Below are 26128 nucleotides of genomic sequence, written 5' to 3' on the forward strand. Positions count from 1 at the left end.
AAGTCACTCCTGAGGAACGTGCCAGATGTGACCCAAAACAACAACAACAAAACAAAAACCAAAAGGAATAAAGTTAATCACTAACACTTCTAGAACTTGTAACCATTTCTCCGTTTTCCGGCAAAAAACATTTGAAAAAGCATTAGTCAGTATTTTTTTTTTTACTAACTTTATTTTCCAAATATCATCCTACATGTTTCTACTTTACATCCACATTTTCAAGAATAAATAAATAAATAAAAATAAAGACGAAAGCTCTCTGGACACACATTCAGAGTCAGCCGTACTCCGCTTTTAACGAGCTCAGGTCCAGCAGGAGAAGGTCCGCACTGGGCCTCTGCCCGGCGTTGGCCGCCCAGCACCGCCGGATGATGCTCTGGAGCTCCCTGCCAGGGGTGGCCTCCGTGAAGACAGCGGCCGACAGCGGCGGCCTGAGGTGGCAGGCCACCACGGCATAGAGCACGTACTCTCGGTCCCCGGAGAAAGGCGCCTCCTGGGTGGCCATCTGCCAGAGCGTGATGGCAAAGGCGTAGATGTCGGCTTTGGGCGTGATGGCCTCTCCTTTGAGGAGCTCAGGGGCCCGGTGGGTGTAAGTGCCACCTAGGTGCCAACCGGCCTTCTGGACGCCCAGCAGGCCTTTGAGCTTTTCCGAGCAGCCGAAGTCCCCAATCTTGCACACGTCTTGATCACTGATGAGGATGTTGGCCGGCTTCAGGTCCAAGTGCACGATGCTCTGGGAGTGAAGGAAGAGCAGGCCGTTGGCCACGTCCAGGGCATACTTGAGACAGGTGCCCAGGCTCAGTGGCTCTGCCCAGGCGCCGTCCAGGGCCTCGTGCAGCTCAGGGCCAGGGGCAGCCCCGTAGATGCGCTGGTGCAGCGTGAAGTGGCCACCGAACTCCATGATCACGGTGCCCAGGCTGTCCAGGCCAGCGGGGGTGCGCGTGCTGGCTGCCAAGACCTGCACGATGTTGGCATGGCGCAGCCTGGCCACGTTGAGTTCTGCCCAGAAGCTGCGCTGCGATGCCAGCCGGTTCTTGGCGCTCCTCTTCACCTGCTTGAGGGCGACGGGCACCCCGTGGTAGGTGGCCTTGTACACAGCCCCGAAGCCACCAGCGCCCAGGGGGTGCAGGAGGCGCACGTGGTCCCAGTCGATGATGCACCAGGAGAATTTGCTGGGAAGGCGTCGGGGGCAACTGGCCTGCCCCAGCGGCACACAGGGGCTGCTGCAGGGCCTGGAGTCGGGAGGCACGGAGAAGCCCCTCAGCGGGGAGGTGCGAGGCGGGAGAGGGGAGGGCATGGCCCCCTGGATGCTGCTGGATGTGCAAAGCTGGGGAAATTGCTCAATGAACCCCCCAGCCTCAATGGTGTGGAAGCAGGCCTAGGAGATGCGTCCTGCCGTCCAGCCTACAGTTTTCTCCTCCTTTCTCATTCTCTCCAAATGGGTCACATCTGTGTGTGTTCTGCAAGAGGGTTCTCCATTGGCTGGTAGCAAACATACATCAGAAGCCAGCACAGACACCCCTTTCCGATAGGAGGACCAACTATTAAATAGTCTTTGGTCTTGTTTTGTCGGCACAAGAAAAAGTCTCCCTACCACCACCTCCCACCCTTACATTTATCAGCCGAATGGACCCACGAGGGCAAACCATCTCAGCACAATGCAATTATTTCACGCTTTGCAGTCTGCAGTGATGGGCCGTATTTCTCTCTCCAGCTGCAGTAAATCACTTCCAGGAGTTACTGGCATCGAGAGTTGAGATGTGAACAGCTGACACTTGTTGAACTGATTATGAGGCTAATTAGGTTCAACATCATGTAAGGATTAAAATATTGTGCCCTTAAGGTAATGGATCCAGAGAGAACCGCTGGTCCAGGCCGAAATAGACCCTTACTTAGTGTTCATCACGGGAAAACAATTCTGAGTCTATTCAAATGATCTAGCACAGTGGTCGGCAACCTTTTTTTTTTCAAATGAGCCAAATCTCGCCAAAACCACGATTAAAATTTATTTTGAGAGCCACATTTTTTTGTTTTTTTTTTTTTGTTTTGTTTTGTTTTGTTTTGGCAGCTCTCAGGGGTTACTCCTGGCTCTATGCTCAAAAATCGCTCCTGGCAGGCTCAGGGGACCATATGGGATGTCAGGATTCGAACCACCGACCTTCTGCATGAGAGGCAAACGCCTTACCTCCATGCTATCTCTCCGGCCCTGAGAGCCACATTTTTAAAACCGAAAATACATAGGATGGTACACTGTTTTTAGTTTCATAAGTTTTTATTGAGAATATTCTGCATGCAAGTATCCATATAGGTCGGGAGGATACAAATAACACAACTAATAAAACAAAAACTTTAGAACAATATTTATTGATAACGTTAAATTCCATAAAATTTGCCTACAATGTAGAGAAAATTACATCCTGACCATGACTGACAATCACAAACACTCATGTGAACATTGACCTTGCATTTCCTTGGATAGTTTGAGTAAGTCAGGTTTGTATGTTGTTGTTTTTCATTTTAGACAAGATTCCAGGTTCTCATCAATGAGATGATTTCTCAATTTATTCTTGATACGATTCATGCTTGAAAATGATTGTTCGCATAAATATGTAGACCCGAACAAGGAAAGAACAGCAAACGCTAGCTTTTTTAGTTGATCATATGAGTCAGGAATACTATTCCAGGTGTTAAAAATCAACATATCTTCCTTCTCCAGGTCTTTCAAAGCAGACCACTTCTGCTGTGAACTAAGTTCACATTTGTGTTTCTCCAAACTTTCTAAATTAGCACAAAGACATTCAAATTTTGAGCTTCACAGTTCTTTGTTTTTTAAATCCAGAAATTGCATTTCAAAGTTGCCAATGTCGATATTAAAGGGGGGGGGGAATTTAATTCCGTTACAGTGGCATCGAGAGGTTTTTTTAATAAAGGCCAATGTCGTTTTGCTGAAATCCTGAAACCTCTTGAGAAAAGCTTTTCTCATATTTAAAAGTGCTGTTTTAAAATAGGTAATGTCAATATCAGAATTATTTTCTTGGCAATGTTTCAACAGGCTTGGAAAGTGAATCAAAGTTTTTCTGTCAAAATCTTGAGCAAAAACGGACAATTTGTTTTCAAATAAAATAACCTTCTAACATCGAAAAAACTGTGTTTCCTTTCCCCTGTAGTTTATGATTAAGCTGATTTAGATGTGAAGTAACATCCACCATGAAATACAGTTTTTGAATCCACTGATCATTTGTTAATTCTGGACAGTGAACACCCTTCTCGAGGAAAAATGCTTTGATTTCTGATAATAAGTAAGCAAAACATTTCAAAACGTTTCCCTTGATAACCAAAATGTGCTGAAAATTTGAAACCCTACAATATGGAGATGAAACAGGTAAAAGAGAAAAACCTTTTAACAATCCTTAAAAGCAAGGACAGTGTTCCAGAGAAAAGGAGTGATTTAACTGAAATTGACACTTTAGTGTGTGCTGCAAGAAACCAAACTAAAATACACACAAAAACAAAAACAGCACTTTGTTAAAGGCATATGATATATCATAAAGGAATTATGATAGAGTGTCTGAAACATTTTAAAAATATTTTTTATTTAAGCATATTTGTTACAAAATTATTCATAGTTGAGTTTCAATCATAGAACGTACACCACCCTTCACCAGTGCACTTTCCCCACCACCAATGTCCCCTGTTTCCTTCCCCTTCACCCTCCTCTGCCTAAGTCATGGGCAGGCATTTTGCCTTTTTCTCTCTATTTCTCTTTTGCTTTATGACTCTGAGGTTTGCGAAATTTTCTTTATGACACCGTGGTTTGCAATATTGTTAAAGGGTACCATGCATGTCACTTATCCATTTTCAGCATCCAGTTCTTGTCCAGAGTGAAATGTTTCAACTATCAATGTCATAATATACCTTTCTCTACTCTAACTGAACTCACCACTTTTTATGGCAAGCTTCCTATCATGGACTAGTCCTCCTGTCCCTCATCCCTATTTTCTCTAGATATTATTACCATTTGCCATTTATTATTATTCTTATAAGCCACAAATGATTATTCTGTGTCTACACCTCTGCTTCTGACTCATTTCACTCAGAATAATAAACTGATGTGTTGATGTATGTACAGATGATGCACTGTGCATGGCTAGTGTTTTTGTGTAGTCACAAGTAACAGAAGTTGTACACCGTACATTGTATCCACTCATTGTAGAATAGACTGGATTCAAAAAAACTCCCTGCTGGACTCTGTGACAGATGACACAGTAAAGATAATTTGTGAAATTCACAATTGTGACTAATTCCAGGCTATTCATCACCTTGGGTGAGGGTATGGATGCCCACTACTAGCATCTTCTCCATGAAGAAATGAAGTGGCTGTTCAGGGGAAGGGTGCTCTCTCACCTTGTTGGCAAGAGGGAAGAAGTAGTGCGGTTCTTGTGAGAGCAGAACTCTGACTTTGTACAGCCCCAGTTGGACAAGGAATGGGTAGCTAAGCTTGTGTATTTTGCAGACATTGTTCATTTTCTCTATGAATTTAATATTTCTCTGCAGGGGAGTTTCACAAGTAGTTTTTACAGTGAGACGTAAGATGGATGTGTTCAAAAAAGAATCTGATTCTGGGATAGCTGTGTCTGAGAAGAAGATATTGAAATGTTTCCACTCTTGCAAAAAATTTCTGATTGGCACTTAAATTATGCAGAAAATCATAATCAATATGAAAAACAGCATTTAAGGGCATTAGCTCACAACTTTAATCATGAGTACTCTGAACATGAGAATCCACAGAAAAGAAAACTCTGGGTTGAGAATCTCTTCATGGAAGATGCCCACTCTTGTGCAAAATAAAATATGTGTTTTAAGATCACTCCAGGCACTGTATTTCTAAACCCCACCCAACCTGGTCTGAAGAAGCAGGGGTAGCAGGAAAGAAATAATAAACCAAGCTAGCCAGGAAAGGATGATCATGGAGTCATGGCCTTTTATCTTGTACTCTCTGCCTCGAGCCTAAAAAGCTAGACACCTCTTTCTTTATTAAAAACAATTCCCAATACCAGGAGGCTTCAGGTCAAGAGAGAGAGACAAAAGTACATATTCATTGGACTTTTACATATCAAAGGAAGAGGTTTAAGAAAGGAAGATGTTGGGGGGAACACCTTTGTTTAGGGTTGGTACTGGGTATCATCTTACACTCTTGGAGCTGGCCGCTGGGGCTGCACACAGGGCGCGCACTGACAGAGGCTAGGAGCAGAGTCCTGACTCCTGGAGCAGCCGCCCCACACACAGAAGAGCCAAATTAAAAGTGTAAAGAGCCACATGTGGCTCGCGAGCCGCATGTTGCCGACCACTGATCTAGCACATTAGCAAGACTTCTAAACAGAACAACTTTTTTTTCTTTTTTTTTTTTTTTAGGGGGGGGTCACACCTAGCAGCTCACAGGGGTTCTTCCTGGCTCTGCACTCAGAAATTGCTCCTGGCAGGCTTGGGGGACCATATGGGATGTCAGGAATTGAACCCAAGTTCATCCTGGATTGGCCATGTACAAGGCAAACACCCTACCGCTGTGCTATCACTCTGGTCCAAAGGGTTTTAGTCTCAATGTGCTATACTATACAGTCATAAACCACTATTTCATTAGATCTTTCACATCTGGCCAAGAATTTTTTTGGGGGGCACACCTGTTTGATGCTCAGGGGTTATTCCTGGCTAAGCGCTCAGAAATTGCCCCTGGCTTGGGGGGATGTGGAGGGGGATCGAACCGTGGTCCTTCTTGGCTAGCGCTTGCAAGGCAGACAGACACCTTACCTCTAGCGCCACCTCACTGCCCCCTGACCAAGAATTTTTAAAGAAATATACATTTTTTATTTTATTGTATTTTGGAGGGAAATCATAACTGGCAATGCTCAGGGATAGTCCTGGCTTTGTGCTCAGAAATTACTGGGCTCTGGGGAACAATTTGATATGTTGAGATCAAACCCTGGGGTTGACTGTGTGTGTGTAAAATGTCCTACCCACTGTACTATCAAAAATCATTTTAAAGCAGCATTGGGCCCGGATGCAACTGATTTACTCACCGTATCTCAGTTCCTAACTGCAAAATGAAGGAAATAGGCCTACCTTGGAACGATTATGAATGTCAGAGTTTAAAATGCTTTGATTGGAGCCTAGAGGGCACCTACATGCTAATTTTTCTTTACAAAACAGGGAAAACTATTTGTACAATTAGTTACAGTATATACAACCAGAGTGGAAGAAACCCACTGTATTACAATGCACCTGATTTGAAGCTTAATTTCCTTTTTCAAAGTGATTTTCAGGGACTGAAGAGTTAGTGCAAGGGTGGGACACTCGCCTGCAGCTTGCATGTGGCCAATCTTCCTGGTCCACCCCAGCACCTCATTTAGTCCCCAAGTCCTACTTGGGATCCCTGAGCACAGAGCCAGAAGTAATCCCTAAGAGTCAAAGAGTATGGCCCACACACTCAAAGCTCTTTGTACCGGTTGTGTTTCGTGGTCACACCCAAAGGTGCTCAGAGGTTACTCTTGGCTCCCCACTCAGGAATCACTCCTGGTGGGCTCAGGCTATCATAAGGAGTGCTGGGGATCGAACCCTGGTTAGCCTCATGCAAAGCAAGATCCCTACCTCTCAGGCCCTTAAAGAGTTATTTGGCGGTAGAGGGTGGCTCTTTGTTCCCTACAGAGGTTTAGGGGCCTCTGATCGAACACAATAGTACCCCCTGAAATAGCAAGAAAGAGTGGGGTGCAAAGGGGCAGTGGAGCTGGGGCTGTCCCTGCAGACCAAAGCCTTTGACCCCTCAGTCTAGAACCTGGGCTTCTTTGTATTTAGTGGAGGCAGAAGCCTGAGACCCCAGGATCAGGCCAACAGCCGAATCATCTTGGACTCAAGGGCAAAAACCCCAACACAAGAGCGCTCCTAACTCTCTTTCTATGAGACACGCAAGGTTGAGTCCTCTGGGCGCTCACCCTGGACCTCCCTTGCAGGAGCTCAGAAATTGGGCATCTGGGTGGGTTCTGGACGGGCAGCGGGGACATGAGGAACCGCCTCGCTAGTTTCCCCGGAGTCTTCCGAATTCTAGTTCTCAGCCAGTCCGAGCCCGCGGTTCCCCAGGGTACACAAGGCGAAGCCCCAGAGAGGCGCCCAGAAGCAAACGTGTGCCTGAAAGTTGTTTCCCTGCCCCTCAGGCCACTAGAAATCCTTCGTCACCTTCTCGCTGCCCATTAAAACAAACTTTTATTTAAAGAAAATGTATCACATGGTTGACATAACTGATATAATACATTTGTTTCGAGATAATGGACAGCAAAGTTATTGAAAAATAGAAAGAAAAACTAAAAATTAAAATTAAAGAGTAGGAAAAAAGAAAGAAGAAAAAGCTTAGTAGCAAGAATACTTGTGAAAATTATTGAATCTCCAATAAAGTCATTCATACAATAGCACAAGATTTAGTAAGCTCTTTTTTTAAATTTTTATTTTGACAATATTGGCTTACATATCTTTCATAGTAATATTTTAGGTACATATTAACATTGAATCAGGGGAATTCCCATCCCCAAATTTGTCCTCCCCCCATCCCAGTTCCCTTTCTGCAACCCATATCCCCCACCATCACCCCCCGGGCTGCTAGAGTAGGTGGTCCCCTCTTTGTCCAGCTCACTATTAGTGATCATATTTCTGTTTGATCCTGGTACCCTCCCTCGTTTCCCCCTCTATTTGAGAGGCGGAGCTAGATAATTCGAGATATGTGGTTTTGTTTGAAGGAAAGAAAAGCAATAGAATGGAGTAAAAAATAAAAATAAAAATAAAATAAATTAAATAAGCTGAACACGGGCGGAGTCCTTCGAGGCTTTCAACCTCAGTTTGAGAGAGGACAGGAAAAAGGTAATTGAAACACTGCAACAATACAGAAAGAAATATCAAAATATCCAGTGAGCACTGCAGCAATAAAGACAAGCAACACTCAATAGTCTCGGTCCTGAAATCAAACCATGCTGGAGTGCAAAAAGAAAGAGAAAGATAAAATAAAATAAAATAAAATTGGAGACATCAACTTCAATATCTACACCAAAATAAAGAAGTCAAAAAATCAATCAATAATTAAATATATAAGTGGATAAAAGGATTATTTTGTGCTTTTTTTCTTCCCCCTCCCCCTGCATAGGCACAATAACTATTGGGGATATTATAGAGGGAATTTCCTTGGCCTAGGAGATACAGGGTTTCTCCACCCTTGAAGTACACTGTCATGGGATTAACTGTAGACTCCTTGCATGTTCATTTACTCTCCCCTCGGTGCTTTTGTGGTGTATGGAAGACTTCTGCTTCGTCATGGATGGTAAAATCAGACCTTTGTATCTGGAGAACCTGGTGTCTGTTCAGCTCAAGGAATGGAGTTTATGATGAAGTCTTTCTTTGTGGTTCTAGCAGTTCTGCTTCAGTGTTGTTTTTTAATCCATCTTCTGTAGTTGGTGGTCTTGCTCATTATGTAAGGTCTTTATTTTAAGATAAGAAATAGAAAATAGGGTCCAGAGAGATAGCATGGAGGTAAGGCATTTGCCTTTCATGCAGAAGGTCATCAGTTCAAATCCCGGCATCCCATATGGTCCCCCGAGCCTGCCAGGAGCGATTTCTAAGCATGAAGCCAGGAGTAACCCCTGAGCGCTGCCGGGTGTGACCCAAAACATAAAAAAACAAACAAACAAAAAAAGAAAATACAATAAAAAAGTGGGGGGGGGGGGGACTGGAGAGGTGGCACAAGCGGCAGGGCGTTTGCCTTGCATGCAGCTGACCCAGGACAGACCTGGTTCGATCCCTGGTGTCCCATATGGTCCCCCGAGCCTGCCAGGAGTGATTTCTGAGCACAGAGCCAGGAGTAACCCCTGAGAGTCACTGGGTGTGGTCCCCAAACAAACAACAACAAAAATGGCCACCTTTGGGGGAGGAGTGAAAAATAATTGCCACCTCTGGAAATTACTGTGGGTACAGAAACAGGCTTCTTATTAATATGAAAAGAAATATAAAAAGAGTATTGATCTAAGTGGAACTGCAGTTCTAGTCTAAGCAACTTGCTCTTTATAACTGTTATGGGCTTAATTTCTGAAGACTCAAGTAATCCAGACTTTGCCAAGGAGTGGGCCGCTGGAAGAGGTGGTAGGAACCTAACTGCAGACGACTGTCCAGCACACAGAATGAGGAATTGTGTTCTGACCTCCTAATGAAATCCAGTCTAAACAACTTAGGATTCTTTTAAATTCTTTTAACTAGCTGATTGATGCGTGTAGTGTTACCGGCATATATGGTTTTGCATGTACTGTCTCTGAAAACGTCTCATTTCCAGACATTTATTTTTATCCTTTAGTTTTCATTAACACAGAGATTAAAGAATCTCAGTTTGGAAACAATAATTCCTCTGTTAGTAAAGAGGTAGTTATGTTGACCAAAATTGGGGGTAGAGGAAATGCACTTTACCTTGTATTTATTTAATTTAAGTCATTGTTGCCCTTTTAGTCAATAGCAAACTAATCATCAAGTACAGTGTTTCTCAAAATTTTTCTTCCTTGGTCCCAAACCCAAGAAAACAAAAGGCTAGAAGTTGCAATAGTTGTTTAAACATATAGCTCTTTCTAAAAAGCATAATTGAGGGCTGGAGAGATAGCACAGCAGGGAGCGGTGGGTGTTTGCCGTGCACGCAGCCAACCCAGGATGGATGGTGATGGTAGTTCGAAAATCGGCATCCCATGTGGTTCCTCGTGCCTGCCAGGAGTGATTTCTGAGCACAGAGCTAAGAGTAACCTCTGAGCACCACCAAGTGTGACCCCAAAACCAAAACCAAATAAAAATAAAAATAAATTAAAAACAAGCGTAAGTCAAACATAAACCATAAGTTAAAGATGTATTTCTCTTTACATACTAGTAAACATCAACATTGCATTGTGGTCATATCCAGTAGTGTTCAGAGCTACTTTTGGCACTATGTCTGGGGATCACTCCTGGTGGATTTGGGGGACCATGGGGGTTTCAGGGATTGGAACCTGCGTCAACCAAGTCGCACAGCAAGCTCCTTACTTCCTAAACGATCTCTCTGAGATAGAGATGTTTTTGTCTGTTTATTTTATCATATGTATAGTACTAGCTATCAAAGTTGGAATTTGGCTAAAGCTTATGGTCAAAGAGATGAACGATATCCAGAATTTTACCCATATTTCTTCCAAATATCTGTCTGTGACAGGGAGAATAGGGAGTTATCTGACTTATCCTGAGTTCTAGAATTGATTTTTCTTGAAGCAGAATTAAAATCAATATAAGAAATCTGGCCCAGGGGCTAGAGTGATAGTATAGTGGGTCTGGCACTTGCCTTGGACTCATTCAGCCTCCACCAACCTTATATGGTTCCCCGAATGCTACGAATGATTCCTGAGCACTGCCAGGGGTGGCCCCCAAACAAAAACAACATCAACATCAGCAGCAGAGAGTCTGAAGCAAAATTTTAGTCAAGCCTCTCTCAGAATTCACTGCAGAAGGAAAAAAGAATTTATATTGACAACCACAAAATTGGGCCGATGGTGAAAATACTGGCTTAGGATATAAGGGCTAAGGTGTATGAAGACCGGAGGGATAGCATGGAGGTAAGGCATTTGCCTTTCATGCAGAAAGACAGTGGTTCGAATCCCGGCATCCCATATGTTTCCCTGAGCTTCCCAGGAGCAATTTCTGAGCCTAGAGCCAGGAGTAATCCCTGAGCGCCATTGGGTGTGACACAAAAACCAAAACAAAACAAACAAAAAAGAGTATGGTATAAGGTTATATATTATCAGGCTATACAATATAAGATTAAAGTGTTAAAGAATATAGCTGAGGGGTTAAAATGCTTACTTTGGGGCCGGAGTGGTGGCGCAAGCGGTAAGGCATTGGCCTTGCCCAAACTAACCTAGGATGAACCGGAGTTCGATCCCCCAGCATCCCATATGCCCCCCCCCAAACCAGGAGTGATTTCTGAGTGCATAGCCAGGAGGAACCCCTGAGCGTCACTGGGTGGGACCCAAAAACCAAAAAAAAAAAAAAAAAAAAAAAAAAGAACAAACAGTTCCTTTGTTACCTGGCTGTCTTCACTCTATATTTATCTAAGCAAAAACTGGCTTTATTTTTATACATTCTACATTTATCAAGTGTTCTTCCTCCTTTAATGGACAGAAATTATTCTAGCTATTTCTAGGGCACGCTTCCCTAACATAGAGAATTTTAGTGGTAATGTGTAGGTAAATCTAGGTCAAAGCCTAAACAAAAGTGTTTTCTCCTAGCTTCCTTTTTCCCTAACCTCTTCCTATAAGATGTAAAAACTCACTGGTTAGTTGCTTTGTCTTTGAATTGACTTTCTCCCTAGGATTAGGGGTTGGTTTGAATAAAGAAAGGGGTCTGACTTGAGCTCAAGGGAGAAAGCACATAGCATAGGCAGCATAGGAGAGTAAGAGCACAGGGCAGATGGAAAAAGCACACGGCAGAGAAAGGCCATGGAGAATAAGGCAAGTTGACTCCAATGAATATCTTTTCTGACTGCTTGGTGTATTATTTCTCAATAATACAGGTCAAACCCAGCAGTGCTCAGAGCTTACTCCTGGCTCTGCACTCAGAAATTTACCTGGCAGTGCTCATGAAATACTGGAGATTAAACCTGGGTCAGCCATGTACAAGGCAAACACCCTACCCACTGTACTATCTCTCCAGTCTCTTTTTTCAAATCTAACTTTACATGTGATTAAGATCTTTATGGTAAAATTCTTGCTATATCTGGCTGATGTCTTTAGAAATCAGCAAACTTAGAACTTTATAAAAGTGATTTTTGATGACTTTGGGGCAGAAGAGAAAAAGAGACCATTCATTAGAAGATTTATAGCACTTGCTGAGGAGGGGAAGTTGGTGCAAAGTCTCCTTGATGGAATCATAGTTGGACAAGAAAAAAGAACCTTCTGGAGAGCTTCCCTTCAACATTCCTTCTGCATTCAAATGAGATTTTAATCCCCCTTGTAACTTTTGTCAGAACTTCATCTCTTTCTTTTCTCTGAATACTAGTCAGTCTGGCTTTCAGGCGACTTTCCTAGTTTTCTTCTAGATAGTTCAGGATATTGTAGTCCTGGGATCCATAAAGTATATTAAAATTTTGGGCTGATCTGTGGCTCATCTGTTATAGATGTACTGTAATAGTTCAGTGCTAAGTGAGGAAGACTAGAAGTGACTGTGAACATTTAGACATGGTGGTACCCATATTTTATAAGTCTGACTTAGGGAGGAAAACAGTATATTAAATGCTCTTAGATACTAGAGTTCCAAGGGTGTGTGGGTAGAGACAGAGACAGGGAAAAGAGGGAGACTAGACAAAAATATGTAGTTATGATTCCTACTTCAGATTAGAGACTGCTGAACATTCCAACATGGAAATTCAACATTCAAATATGGAAACCCCAATTGGTGACTCGGGGTAGCAGAGGTCAAGTGACAGGGGGGAAAAAGAGGTTCAAACACCCAAGAGAGCAATTCTGGAGCTCAGGTTCCCTGGTGCAATTTGCTGACCACGACAAATTTTTATGGAAATGAAAACCAGGGTCTCAAACTGTTCATTAAGACTGCCACTTACTACTGCACTATACACAGAAAGAAGAAATAGAGAAATACTCACATACCAGCGGTCTAACTCCTAGGTCTGCTCAAAACTCCTTTTGACTCTTTTAATTACCTTCATTTGGATAGCAAGTTTGAAGAACCTCATTTAGCAATTTCCACAATCCATACTTCTGGGCATCCCAGAACCTTTCTTAGAATTATTTGTGTGTGGGGCCGGAGAGATAGCATGGAGGTAAGGCGTTTGCCTTTCATGCAGGAGGTCATCGGTTCGAATCCCAGCGCCCCATATGGTCCCCTGTGCCTGCCAGGAGCAATTTCTGAGCCTGGAGCCAGGAATAACCCCTGAGCACTGCCGGGTGTGACCCAAAAACCAAAAAAAAAAAAAAAAAAAAAAAAAAGAATTATTTGTGTGCGTACAAGTTATCCTGTGAAACCATGAAGTGTGATTGAAAAGTGGGTCCTTATATTATGTGGGACCTACTGGTGATACTAGAAGTGACTAGAATCTTTACTAAGGGACCGCTGACCTTCAGCTTGGGATGTCAGTGAAGACTTACTAATATTTGTTTCTGTCTATTTTATTTTAGATTCTATATTTGTTAAGCAATAATGATATAGTTTGCAATTACGTCCATGGAAAAACAGTGGGAGGCTGATTTGGGGGTCATATATTGCAGTTATTCTTGACATACATTAAAAAACAGGACTCATTGCTGAGAAAGAACAATTGGTTCCTTCAAAAATTAAGTGTAATCTCATATAACTCAGCTCTTTCTGGCACACACCATGTCCAATTCTATGACCTGGTTCATCAGATGCTGAGTAGACTTTATCTAGACAGACTTTATCTAGATCACTAAAAGAAAAGTTAGAAAAAAATTTGAATAAGGGGCCTGAGTAATATTACAGCGATAGATCATTTGCCTTGCACACAGCTGATCCAGGACAGACCTGGGTTCGATCCCCGGCATCGCATATGGTTTCCCGGAGCCAGGAGCAATTTCCAAGGAACCCCTGAGCATCACTGGGTCTGGCCCAAAAACCAAAAAAAAGAAATAGACATAGAATAGAATTGGAAAGAAGAAAAAAGATAGAAGTGAGGTTACTAGGGATAAAGCATTGTAAATAATGGTATATGGATGTAAGTTCTATATTCAGGAATGGAAAGTGTTAAAGAAATTGTCTTTCTGGTACCATGAAACAGAGTCCAGAGTATGCTTTTCTCCTTCCTTCCTTCCTTCCTTCCTTCCTTCCTTCCTTCCTTCCTTCCTTCCTTCCTTCCTTCCTTCCTTCCTTCCTTCCTTCCTTCCTTCCTTCCTTCCTTCCTTCCTTCCTTCCTTCCTTCCTTCCTTCCTTCTTTCTGGAACCTTTTTCCTCTTATAGAGAAACTGACTAGAGCCATGCCAAATATCCAAGACTTCTGGTTGGTGAACCCACAAACCCTCATTTTTGCATAGGACAGAAGCACTGTCAGTTTCACATAAAGGGCATAACCCTTAGCAGAGACAGCTGAGGGGTAGGGATACAGAATAGATATAAGCTAAGGCATTTGTAGAGAAGTGAGTAGTGGAGGTTGCTATCCTGGATGTGGAAGATCTGTTGGAGCCATTATTCATACTGCTGCTGATTCTTTTGAAGAGTTAGCCTGCATGTAGCCCAAGTGCCCTGGAAATAAAGGGCTAGAGTACTGAAGAGATGTGGTGGTCATTGTGCTTATCTTTCTCACCATTCACAATTACCTGAAGTTATTCAGATCTGCTGCACTACTATCTTAAGACCACCTCTTGGGGTAGGAGCAATGACACAGCAGTAGGACATTGCCTTGCATGTGGCTGACCCGGGATGAACCCAGCATCCCACATGGTCCCCCGAGCCTGCCAGGAGAGCACAGAGCCAGGAATAATCCCTGAGCATCGCTGGGTCTGGCCCCAAAACCCATATAAATAAATGTTTTTTTTAAAAAAGAGTGACCTCTGAGCACTTCTGGGTGTGGTCCCCAAAATATAAAATATATACATAAAAAAGAGCACCTCTTATGAAATTAACCTTTGCCAAAGAAACATTTTGTGTGTTCCATAAAACTTTCATCATATCGTTCTTGCTGTTAAGTGTTACGTTAACAGGGTTAAAATAATTGTAATAGTATGATTCTTAAGACATTTATACAAATTAGGGAGATTTAACATAATCTTTTATTATTGAAAAAAGCCCATACCATTAACAAAGTAAGAACAGCCTTATTCAGTTAAATACAACCCCAATTAACTAGTAGATTTATTTAGTAAGTTCTCTCAGGACCCAAAAAGTAGCAGAAATTGAATTAAGCTAACATAAACACAGATATCTAATGGAATGGATTAAATGAGAACTGGAAGAACCATTCTGCTCAGTAGTGAATAAGAACCAAGACTACTGGAAAACTAAGTATGAGTCACTGTGACAGTCTGAGGACAGAAGCTTGACCAGGATAACAATCAGGATAATGAGTGTACTTCAGCCATGTTTAAAACATTTTAAACTTGATTGATTGATTGATTGATTGGTTTTTGGGCCACACCCAGGGTGCTCAGGGGTCACTCCTGGCTCTGCACTCAGAAATCACCCCTGGCAGGCTTGGGAACTATATGGGATGCTGGGAATCGAACTGGGTCCCTCCTGAATTGGCCGCATGCAAGGAAAACGTTTGTCCTACCACTGTGCTTGCTCTCCAGCCCCCATGCTTAAAATTTTAAAATGGAGCATTTTGCAGGTCAGTTCCGTTTTGTTGGCGCCATGAGCAAGAAGAAAGGATAGAGACACAGTCATCCTTTGCTTCTGTGTTGGAGGCAGATAGGAATATTCTACTAAACACAAACCATCAGACACCAGGGAAGGGAAATTTCTGAAAAGGAAGTCTTTGTCTTGTTAGAAAAGATTGGATAACATGCAGCCGAAAGGTGACAGGCATCCTCTATACTCACCAAGGAACTTCTGGTAGAAATCAGAACATGATGGGAGCCAGAAAACTAATACAACGGGGAGGGCATTTGCCTTGCACACAGCCAACCTGGGCTTGGTTTCTGGCACTGTAGACAGTTTCTGAACCCTGCCAGGAGTGAGCCCGGAACATCACTGGATGTGTCCCCCCAAAGAGAGAAGAGGCGCAAACGATGGCGCTTCCTGCCATTCCTGTTCCAGTCCTCGAGAACCCTTACACTGCTCCCTGTTTATAAACTGGGAGAACGCCAAAGCTGTGTGTGTGTATTATCAGTCCATTCCAAATGTGCTCTGCATCTAAAACACTAAAACCAAGAGCATAGCTAGTAGCTAATAATAGAGATAAAAAAAAATAATGCAATTTACTCAACACAAAGAAGGAAGGGGAAAAAAGGGACAAAATATTTATCCATTATAAGAAGTAAAAAAGTAAGTGGATGAATTTAAGTTCAATGCATCAATGGCTGCATAAAAATAGTGGTTTAAACACTGCAACTAAAGGATATAGCTTGCCAGACTGGATAATATGGTAAGACCAAACTGTACATGATTTATAAAGAATTTTTTTTTTTTTTTTTTTGGTTTTTGGTTTTTGGGCCACACCCAGCGATGCTCAGGGCTTACTCCTGGCTGTCTGCTCAGAAATAGCTCCTGGCAGGCACGGGGGACCCTATGGGACACCGGGATTCGAACCAACCACCTTTGGTCCTGGATCGGCTGCTTGCAAGGCAAATGCCGCTGTGCTATCTCTCCGGGCCCTATAAAGAATTTTTTATAAAGATACATATAATATAAAAATAAACAGTGTGCTGAAGAAATGGAAAGTATAGAAAGTTAAATGCTTCTGTTTGGTTCTTTTTTTTAAAAAAAAAGTTAAATACCATTGTTACAAGTTTGTTCATAATAGTTTTCTTTTTACAGATAAAGTTGTTCATGATTTACATGAGTTACAGTCATACAATTCGCCAGTGCATGCTTCCTGCCAACAGTGAAGAGAAACATATTTAATTAAAGAATTATAGAGGAGTTTAAATGGTAAGGGAATAAATACAGATAGTAATCTGGGATGGATATGATTGACTTTCAAGATTTAAAGTAACAAAATTAAAATTTAAGGAACTAGATTATTCATAACTGTAGTTGGAGAGATCTGCATTTTTCTGTGACTAGTAAAATACTTAGACAAAAATTGGTTAAGTCTATAGAAGTGAAAAATATCCTTATAATGTGGATTCTCCAGAGAAAAAGAACATGTGTACAGATGTTTGTTCAGCTGTATGTACATGTATACATATTCCCTGACAACAAAGGAATGCATGTGTAGCCATTGCCTGCCACCTCCACAGTGAAATGTCTGAGAGTTCTGTGTAGTTGCCACCAACTCCACATGTAGGTTCAATACCCAGAAACTCAACCCACTGACATCCATAGTTAGGTAAATTTATAATATAGAATTCATAAATAGACAAAAAATGTATAGCTGGATCCAGCAGTTCAAACTCATGGGATTAAAGGATCAACTTGGAGAAATATAAATATATAAAATATATGCAGAATACAAACATTTTCTCTTTCTCTCTCTATAAACATATAGGCCTAATTACATATTTATATAAGCACATGGAAAATTTTTTAGGAATTGGTGGCTTATACATGTGGAGACTTGATAGTCTTAAGTTGGCAAGGCAGATCATCTGACTGAAGACTCAGAGAAGAGTCATATCTCCTGTCCAAGGGGATCTGTTGAAATAATTCATTCTTGCCTACAATAACTGGGGCTCTGTCCTAGTAAGTTCGAGAAAAATAAAAGACATTATTATAATAATGCCCAGAAACTATAGAGTTGAGAGTTGGAAGGACCGGACTCTGATATGAATGGAGCTTACCACAAAGAGTGGTGAGTGCAGTTAGAGAAATAAGTACACGGACAACTATGGTGAAATGTCAATGAGTAAGAGAAGTAAAATGCCTATCTCAAACACAAGGGTGGAAGAGGATGGAGATGGGGGCATTGGCGGTGGGAATATTGCACTGGTGAAGGGGGGTGCTCTTTTGATGACATTTGTAAACATGGTGCATTAATATCTTGAATTAAAGATATTAAAAGATAGTCAACATTTGACCGATGCCTCCCACAGTATGGGAAATAATCTTCTTTACTAAAATCTATTAAATTACATGTTAATTTTATTTAAAAACACCTCCTCGAATACTTGTAGAATACTGTTTTACCAAGCCAAATTGACACACATAATTAACCATCACAACTCTTAGGTAACCACAATCATGCCAAAGTAAACATTATTTTCAACTGCAGAGGAAACATTAACCAAGACAAATCATAAAACAAGACTAATAAAATTTAAAAGGGTTCGTATCAAATAGAGCACACTCACATCACATGAAGTTAAATATTTGGATATTAAATAATGGCCTTCTAAATAGTCCTCAGTCCAAAAGCAATATAAGTGAAATTATAATATAATTTAAACTCAATAGAAAATAAAATGTTATATAAAAATGTTTAGTGTGCCATTCATGTTGTGCCTAGAGTTATTGTTTTAGAATATTTATATTAGGAACAAAGGGATCAGAGATAGTTCAATGAATTTTGTGCTTGGCTTATGTGAGGGAGCACTGGCTTCATCCCTGCCACCTAGTGGGAAGCAAAAACTGAGACAGCCAGGAGGAATGCCCTAAACATAGCTTGAGCAACTGGTGCAGCCTCAAATAAATAAATAAATAGAAACAAATAGTCTAAAAGTAGTGATCTGACTGGTAATATTAACAGATTAGAAATAAAACAAATTAATAAAAAGGTTATTGATCAGTAACATAACAAAAAACAACAGCAAGGTAATTAAGTACACAAATAGGATGCTATTTAAAAAAAAAAAACAGTAATAATGAAGCCAGAAAATAAAAAATTGGGTGTAACACTAAACAAACAACCAAAAATCCATAGAATTGGTAAACTTCAACCCTGAGTGTCAAAAATTTGAGTGGCCAAAAATGATCAGTATTGAAAGTAAACCAGTGTGTGTGACAACAGAGCCTAAACAATTCAAGAGGATTTAAGAAAATATTATTAACATATATTATGCTACTCAACAAATAAGATGAACATTCCTTGAGGAAAAATCTCAAGATTAAAGAAAAAATTTGAAACAGAAAACATACTTCTGAAATAATTTTTATTTGCAGTTAAGATCTTTCTATTAAAAACTCTGGAACTATAGACTTCACTGCAAAATTGTGTCAGATACTTTAGGAACAAATTATCCATGTGGACATGTAGTGTATCAGAAGATAGAGAAGGAGAAGAACTCCTTTTTCAGTTCTTGGGAACAGGATAGACTTATTACCAGAAACAATAATAATGCAAATAAGGCAAACAGAGCTATCTTCTCATAAGCATAAACAAGCATTGATAACATTCAAACTTGGGGCCGGAGAGATAGCATGGAGGTAAGGCGTTTGCCCTTTATGCAGGAGGTCATCGGTTCGAATCCCAGCGCCCCATATGGTCCCCTGTGCCTGCCAGGAGCAATTTCTGAGCCTGGAGCCAGGAATAACCCCTGAGCACTGCCGGGTGTGACCCAAAAGCCACAAAAACAAAACAAAACAAAAACAAAAAAACAAAAACAAGCGTTGATAACATTCAAACTTATACATTTCAGAAAATAATGTGAAAGTAATTCTTCATAAAAAATATGTATAAAATGCCTAGAATTAACACCCCATGTTACAATAATATGCTAAATTTTTTCCCTCTACAGTTGAGAACAAAGCAGGATATTTACTTTCTATCTTTAAACCAACATATATACTAGATGTAAAAAGGCAGTGCAAAATAGGTAAGACAAAGAAAGAGGCATATTTATTAGAAAAAAAGCCAAATTAACTTTTGGATGCAATGATCATCAATATCAAGCAAATCATAAACAAAAATCCAGAAATAAATAAATGTAGAACTCACTGGTAAACCCAGAATTTTGTTCTTGGGTAGATTTTGTTAATAACAATTTGCTTACTCATGATTGCTCTATCCCAGTTTTCTAGTTTGCCTTTGATCTTGGAAGGCTATGTAATTTTAAGAATTTAGGTATTCCCCCTTATAAACATAGAGTTGTTCATGGTAACCTCTTATGATTCTTTTATTTCTGAGGTGTTTGTAGTAATGTTTCCCCTTTCAATCATCTTGATCCAATTTATCTGGGTGTTCTTTTTTCCCTCATGAATCTAGCTAAGAGTTTTTTTTTTTTATATATTATTTATTTTATTTATTTATATATTTTGGTTTCTGGGCCACACCCAGCAGTGCTCAGAGGTTACTTCTGGCTCTACATTCAGAAATCACTCCTGGAAGACTCTGGGCACCATAAGGAATGGTGGGGATCGAATCCAGGTTGGCTACATGCAAGGCAAACGCCCTACCCGCTGTGTTTCGGCTCGGGCCCATGCTTATTTATTTAAATATTTAATTTTCCCATAGTCACGTGATTTGCAAAGTTGTTAATAATATATCAGGCACACTGTGTCCCCATATCAATCCTATCACCAGTATTAACTTCTTGGTTTTTTTTGTTTTTTTTTTTGTTTTTGGGCCACACCCGGCGGTGCTCAGGGGTTACTCCTGGCTGTCTGCTCAGAAATAGCTCCTGGCAGCCACGGGGGATCCTATGGGACACCGGGATTCGAACCAACCACCTTTGGTCCTGGATCGGCTGCTTGCAAGGCAAACACTGCTGTGCTTTCTCTCCGGGCCCACCAGTATTAACTTCTATCCTCCAGTGTTCACATATTCCTTTCCACTCTGATTTATCCTGATTTTTTTAAAAAAATCCAGGGGTCAGAGAGATAGCACAACGGTAAAGCGTTTGCCTTAGATGCAGAAGGACCGGTGGTTCGAATCCCGGCATCCCATATGGTCCCCCAAGTCTGCCGGGGGTGATTTCTGAGCGTAGGGCCAGAGGTAACTCCTGAGCACTGCTGGGTGTGACCCAAAAACAAACAAAACAAAACAAAACAATCCAGCTCCTTCCTAGTTTAATGGACCCTTTGTATTGCATTCTTGATTTCCATGTCACTTTTCCCCCTAATATGTCTTGTTTGTTCATTTGTATGATTTTAGTCCCACATAGAGGTGTTAGGCTTACTCCTGGCTCTGTGTCCAGTGCACTCCTAGGGAGTTCAAGGGCCATATATGGTCTATCTCTGTACTATCTCCCTGACAACTTCCTAAAGTTCTTCTGAATTTATACGTTTCTCAGACTTCTCTTATTTTCTAAGATCTTGACAGTTTTTAAGTGTCCTGGCTAAGCATGCATTAGAATAATGCCCCTCATTCTGGATTTGTCTGATGTTTTTCTTATCCAGAGTCTAAAGAATACGGCTTTGGAAAGAACACCACAGAGGCCAAGGACATGAGATAAACTTGACTTATCTCTGTTGATATTAACCTTGATTATGTGACAGATATTTTGTTAAGCTTTTCTACTGCAAAATCATTATGTTTTAGTCCACGTTCCATATTTAAACATTGGGAAAAAGTCACTCTGTGGAGTTACCTCGGGGTTACAATGTGACATATTGCCTGTTTATTCTCCCATTTCATCTATTTGCTGTTTCACATAAGTATGCAGTAGTCTACTTTCATTTAACTTTGATTTATAGTACAATATTGCTTTATTTATTTTGTTACTCAAATTGTTCCAGCTTTGACCATTGGGAACAACTTCCATTGGCAACGGTGTCCTTTTGACAATCCCCCATCATTTTTTTCTTGGAAAATAAACAAAGTTTATTCAGGAAATAAAGGAGAAAAAGAGAGAGACAGAGAGACAGAGAAAGAGAGAGATATGTGCTTAAGAGAAAACATGGGATTCTCATAAGCCTACATCCCAAGCAGGGTTATACAGGCATTTTCTCAGAAAGGCAAAAAGTGTCCTACATTAAGAAAATCCATATCTATCCATATCTATCACAGATGTGATCCAATGAGGCAAGGCCCCTTTACATCTATTTTTGAGTACTTCCTTCTTTTCTACTATTGATTGGACTATTTCTTGTCCCAGTATTAGAATCAGCTATTCTAATAATCCACTGCTATTCATAAACTTTTTTTAACCTTTTAAACTGTAAAATAAGTAAAAAAAGAAAAGTACAGTTCTGTGAACTATAATAAGAAACACACTTTTCTTCCAGTGGAACTGGAACTGGAACTGGCTCAGAGAGTCTCCTAAGTTGTTTATATAAACTCTCCTCAGTGTGCCACATACAATGACATCATGTTGGTAGCTTGAAATTGGCCAAGGTAATACTATTTATATGATGGAAATCAGGAAATGTTATAATTCAGGACTCTCTTTCTTGCCCCAGAGAGCCAGTTGTTAAGTACCAGAAACAGCTCTTGTAACCTTGTGAAGCAGGAAATAAAACTTTGCCCATCACTATAGTCACACCTCTTTGCAGTCTATCACAGCCCTCTCTCCAAAAGCAACTATCACCCTCAACTTTATGGTAATTACTTCCTTGTGGCCTTTTAAGAATAATTTTTAATCACCCATATTGTCCATCCTCAGTCACTGTGGTAAATATGTTATTTTTACCTTGGTGAGTATTCTTCAGATCTTTTATCTACAGAGTCCCTCTCCATTTCTTTTTATTGATTATTAATATTTTTTTGGCTTTTGGGCCACACCTGGAGGCACTCAGATTACTCCTAGCTCTGTGCTCAGACCGGGGATCGAACCCAGATCAACTGTGTGCAAGGCAAATGCCCTACCCACTGTGCTATTGCTCCGGCCCCCCATTCCTTTTTGTAAAAATCACTTTTCTGTTAAAGCACATGAGCCATTTTATCTATACAAATCCCCATACTGATCACATACACTATATTTCAGCATGTTTCTTTCTACTCCATTATTTGCTGTCTCAAATTAATATTGATAGAATATTCTACAAACCAATAGTAGTTAAAGTATTAAAGTAGCCCTGGAATATATTCAAGAGATTATGCACATAAAAATACCCTAGTCCAAAGAATTGAAATAATTGAAAACAAAAGAACTGAAATCAAAAGAATTGAAACCAAAGGAATTGAAACCAAAAGAATTGAAACCAGGTGTCAGAGTAATAGTATAGGGGGTAAAGTTTGATACCTGACATCTCCAATAATCCCCGAGCACTGCTGGGTGGGACCCGAAAAAAAAAAACAACAAAAAAATGAATTGAAACCAAAGTGTGCTCTCCTCACAGAAAAAAATATCAGAAAAATAAAAGAAAACCTTAAACACTTGGAAAACTAGGTAACATGTTTCAAAATCAAAGAGAAGATAAAAGAGGACATTGAAATAAGAACATTGAACAGACATACACTTTAGTGTATCCAAATTTATGGAAGACAGATATAGCAACACAAAAATAAATAGGACAACACTGGGGCCTGAGACTGAATACAGGTAAGGCACTTGCCTTGCATGCAGCCTACCTGGTTTGATTATAGCACTACATATGATCCCCCAAGACCCACAAGAATGATCCCCAAACTAGGAGTAAAGCCTGAGCACTGCCTGGCCCAAACCACCTCTGCCTCACTGCTAAGTTTTAAAAATATTCTTTTGTTTTGGGACCATGTGACTCATTTACTATAACTAGCTAAAACTTAAATTTTATCAACTTATTTACCTTATGTATCAAATTTTCCCCTTTCTTCACAATCACTTACTCAGACAATACTTTGTTAATTTTCTTTTTGTCCCTTATTAGTGATTATGGTTCCTTTATTATATTTCTTCATTAATTCAAAACGTCCTTCTTTTTTCCTTACTTTGGGTTTTGAGCCAGACCCAGCAGTGCTCGCTGCTTACTCCTGGCTCTGTTCTCACGGATCACTCCTGGTGGGCTTGGGGAAATCATATGTGGTGCTGTGATTAAACGTGGGTTGGCTGTGTGCAAGGCAAGTGCCCTACCCACGGCACTATCACTCTGGCCCTACATTTTCATTCCTTAGCTTTCATTTATGAGCTCCCAGCAGTGCTTAGGGGATCATGTGGTTCCAGTGATTGAACTAAGGACTGTAGTATAAGAAATGTATGCTTCAGTCCTTCATGATGTCTCCCTGGCCTCTTGGTATCCTTCCAAATTTTTTGTTTTGTTTGTTTTGGTGCCATACCTGGAACTACTCAGAACTTCTGGTTCTGTCAGGGATCCCTCCTGGCAAACTTCAAGGGACCATATGTGGTGCCGGAGATTGAACCTGGGTCAGTTGTGTGCAAGGCAAGTGCCTTCCCTATGGCTCCAGCCCCTGGTGTCTTTTTCATTTATAATTTTTTTATTTTTGTTTTTGGGGCAACACCCACTGATGCTCAGGGGTCACTTCTGACTCTGCACCTCAGGAATCACTCCTGGTGGGCTCAGGGGATCATATGGGATGCTGAGGATTTCATGGTGCTTAAATAAAGGTATTAATAAATGATTTGTTTATTTAACATTGCATAAATATAATATATTAACATTAATCAATTAATATAGTAATTAACAAGATTGACACAATAATAAATATACTGTGATAACATTATATTAAATATTTAATAAAAGAAATTGTAATAATACCCAGAAATTGAAATGAGGGCTGAAAGGACTGGCCCACGGTACGAAGCTCACCACAAAGAGTGGTGTGTGCAGCTAGGGAAATAACTACACTAACAACGATCATGACAATCTTAACGAGTGAGAGAAGTAGAATGCCTGTCTCGAATACAGGCAGGGGTGGGGAAGGAGGATGAGGGGGGACATTGGTGGCGGGAAGGTTGCACTGATGAAGAGGGATGTCCATTTTTTGCGGCTGAAACCCAACTACAAACATGTTTGTAATCATGGTGCTTAAATAAAGATACTATTTCAAAAACAAAAATAAATGCTAGAGCAACTGCAGTGAACTGGGATGGCAAGGAATCATCAATCCCCATTATTTATTCTTGGAGATTTTAAGTAAAGAAAATAAAACAAAATACCAGACTTGGGACAGTTGAAATATAGAAAAAATACTTTTGGCTGCTAATACACTTGGGTAAATGATGGTACAGTTTGGTAAGTACTAGAAAAGTAAAATAACAATGAAAATAATTGTGCAAACTTCGTTCAAGAAAAAGGAAATAAATCCATCAACCACTTATGTTCTAGCAATAAAAATAAAGTTGGGGATGGGTGGAGCGATAGCACAGTGGTAAGGCGTTTGCCTTGCATGCAGAAGGACAGTGGTTGGAATCCTGGCATCTCGTATAGTCCCCCAAGTCTGCCAGGAGTGATTTCTGAGCACAGAGCCAGGAATAAACCCTGGGTCGGGTGTGACCCAAAAATAAAATAAGATAAAATAAAGTTGGGATATGGGGAGGGTAGATTAAGAATCTGTAATATCAATTGACATTAAATAAAATACTAAAAAGAAAAGGTCTCCTGTGATCTTGGGTGCCACCATTGTCCTATTACTCTCAAAATTAATATTTAAGCATGCAATTCACAGTTTGAATTGGCTCAAAGATTACTTTTTAAAAGTAAAATTGTACAGAATTGGATATAATTCAAAAACTAAGAGTTATCAGTTCCAATTTTGGCAACAGATCTCTCTGTCCTCCAAGCCCCCACTAGGAGTAGTCCTGGGCTCTGCTAGGTGTGCAAAAAAATAAACTGAGGTAGATTTATAACATACATTTTAAGGAGCTGAAGAGATGAAGACAGTGAGCAGGGTGCTTGCCTTGCAAGCGGTTGACCCGAGTTTGATTGCACACACCCTGTATGGTCCCTGGAGCATCATCAGGTTGATCCCCAAGGGCAGTGCAGGAGTAAGATTTAAGCACAGCAGGGTGTGGCCCCAAACCAATCAGTCATTCAGTAAACCATTTCTAGGTGTGCACCAGAGCACATTTACCAACCCAAAGTCCAGCTTACAGGCACCACACTCGAAACTCCTCTCCGAATTTCACCCACTCCTCATTCCCTCTGCCTCCCTCAACAACTAATCTTTTTTGTTGTTGTTGTTTTTCGGGCCACACCCGGCGTTGTTCAGGGGTTACTCCTGGCTGTCTGCTCAGAAATAGCTCCTGGCAGGCACGGGGGACCAGATGGGACATCGGGATTCGAACCAACCACCTTTGGTCCTGGATCGGCTGCTTGCAAGGCAAACGCCGCTGTGCTATCTCTTCGGGCCCAACAACTAATCTTTCTTTCCTTTCTTCCCTTCCTCCCACTTTTCCATTTCTTCCTTCTTTCCTTCCTCCCTTTCTTCTTTCCTACTTCCTTCCTTCCTTCCTTTTCTTTCTTTCTTTCTTTCTTTCTTTCTTTCTTTCTTTCTTTCTTTCTTTCTTTCTTTCTTTCTTTCTTTCTTTCTTTCTTTCTTTCTTTCTTTCTTTCTTTCTTTCTTTCTTTCTTCCTTCCTTCCTCCCTTCCTCCCTTCCTTCCTCCCTCCCTCCCTCCCTCCCTCCCTCCCTTCCTTCCTTCCTTCCTTCCTTCCTTCCTT

General features: G+C 40.9%; 2 protein-coding genes across 2 annotated transcripts in view; both read right to left on the reverse strand.

Moving 5' to 3' along the window:
• The window catches only part of LOC126020452 (epidermal retinol dehydrogenase 2-like), a 185798-nt gene that overhangs the window by 16135 nt on the left and 143535 nt on the right, over positions 1-26128 (reverse strand). The window lies entirely within an intron of this gene.
• On the reverse strand, positions 278-1297 carry MOS (MOS proto-oncogene, serine/threonine kinase). The gene has a single exon (XM_049782410.1). The coding sequence runs from the start codon at positions 1295-1297 to the stop codon at positions 278-280; it is 1020 nt and encodes a 339-aa protein (XP_049638367.1).

This window comes from Suncus etruscus, chromosome 10 (genome assembly GCF_024139225.1).
Source record: "Suncus etruscus isolate mSunEtr1 chromosome 10, mSunEtr1.pri.cur, whole genome shotgun sequence".
Taxonomy (NCBI): domain Eukaryota; kingdom Metazoa; phylum Chordata; class Mammalia; order Eulipotyphla; family Soricidae; genus Suncus; species Suncus etruscus.

Excerpts from the sequence above, each read along its gene's own strand:
- MOS (XM_049782410.1), bottom strand. The coding sequence starts at position 1,297 with ATGCCCTCCCCTCTCCCGCCTCGCACCTCCCCGCTGAGGGGCTTCTCC.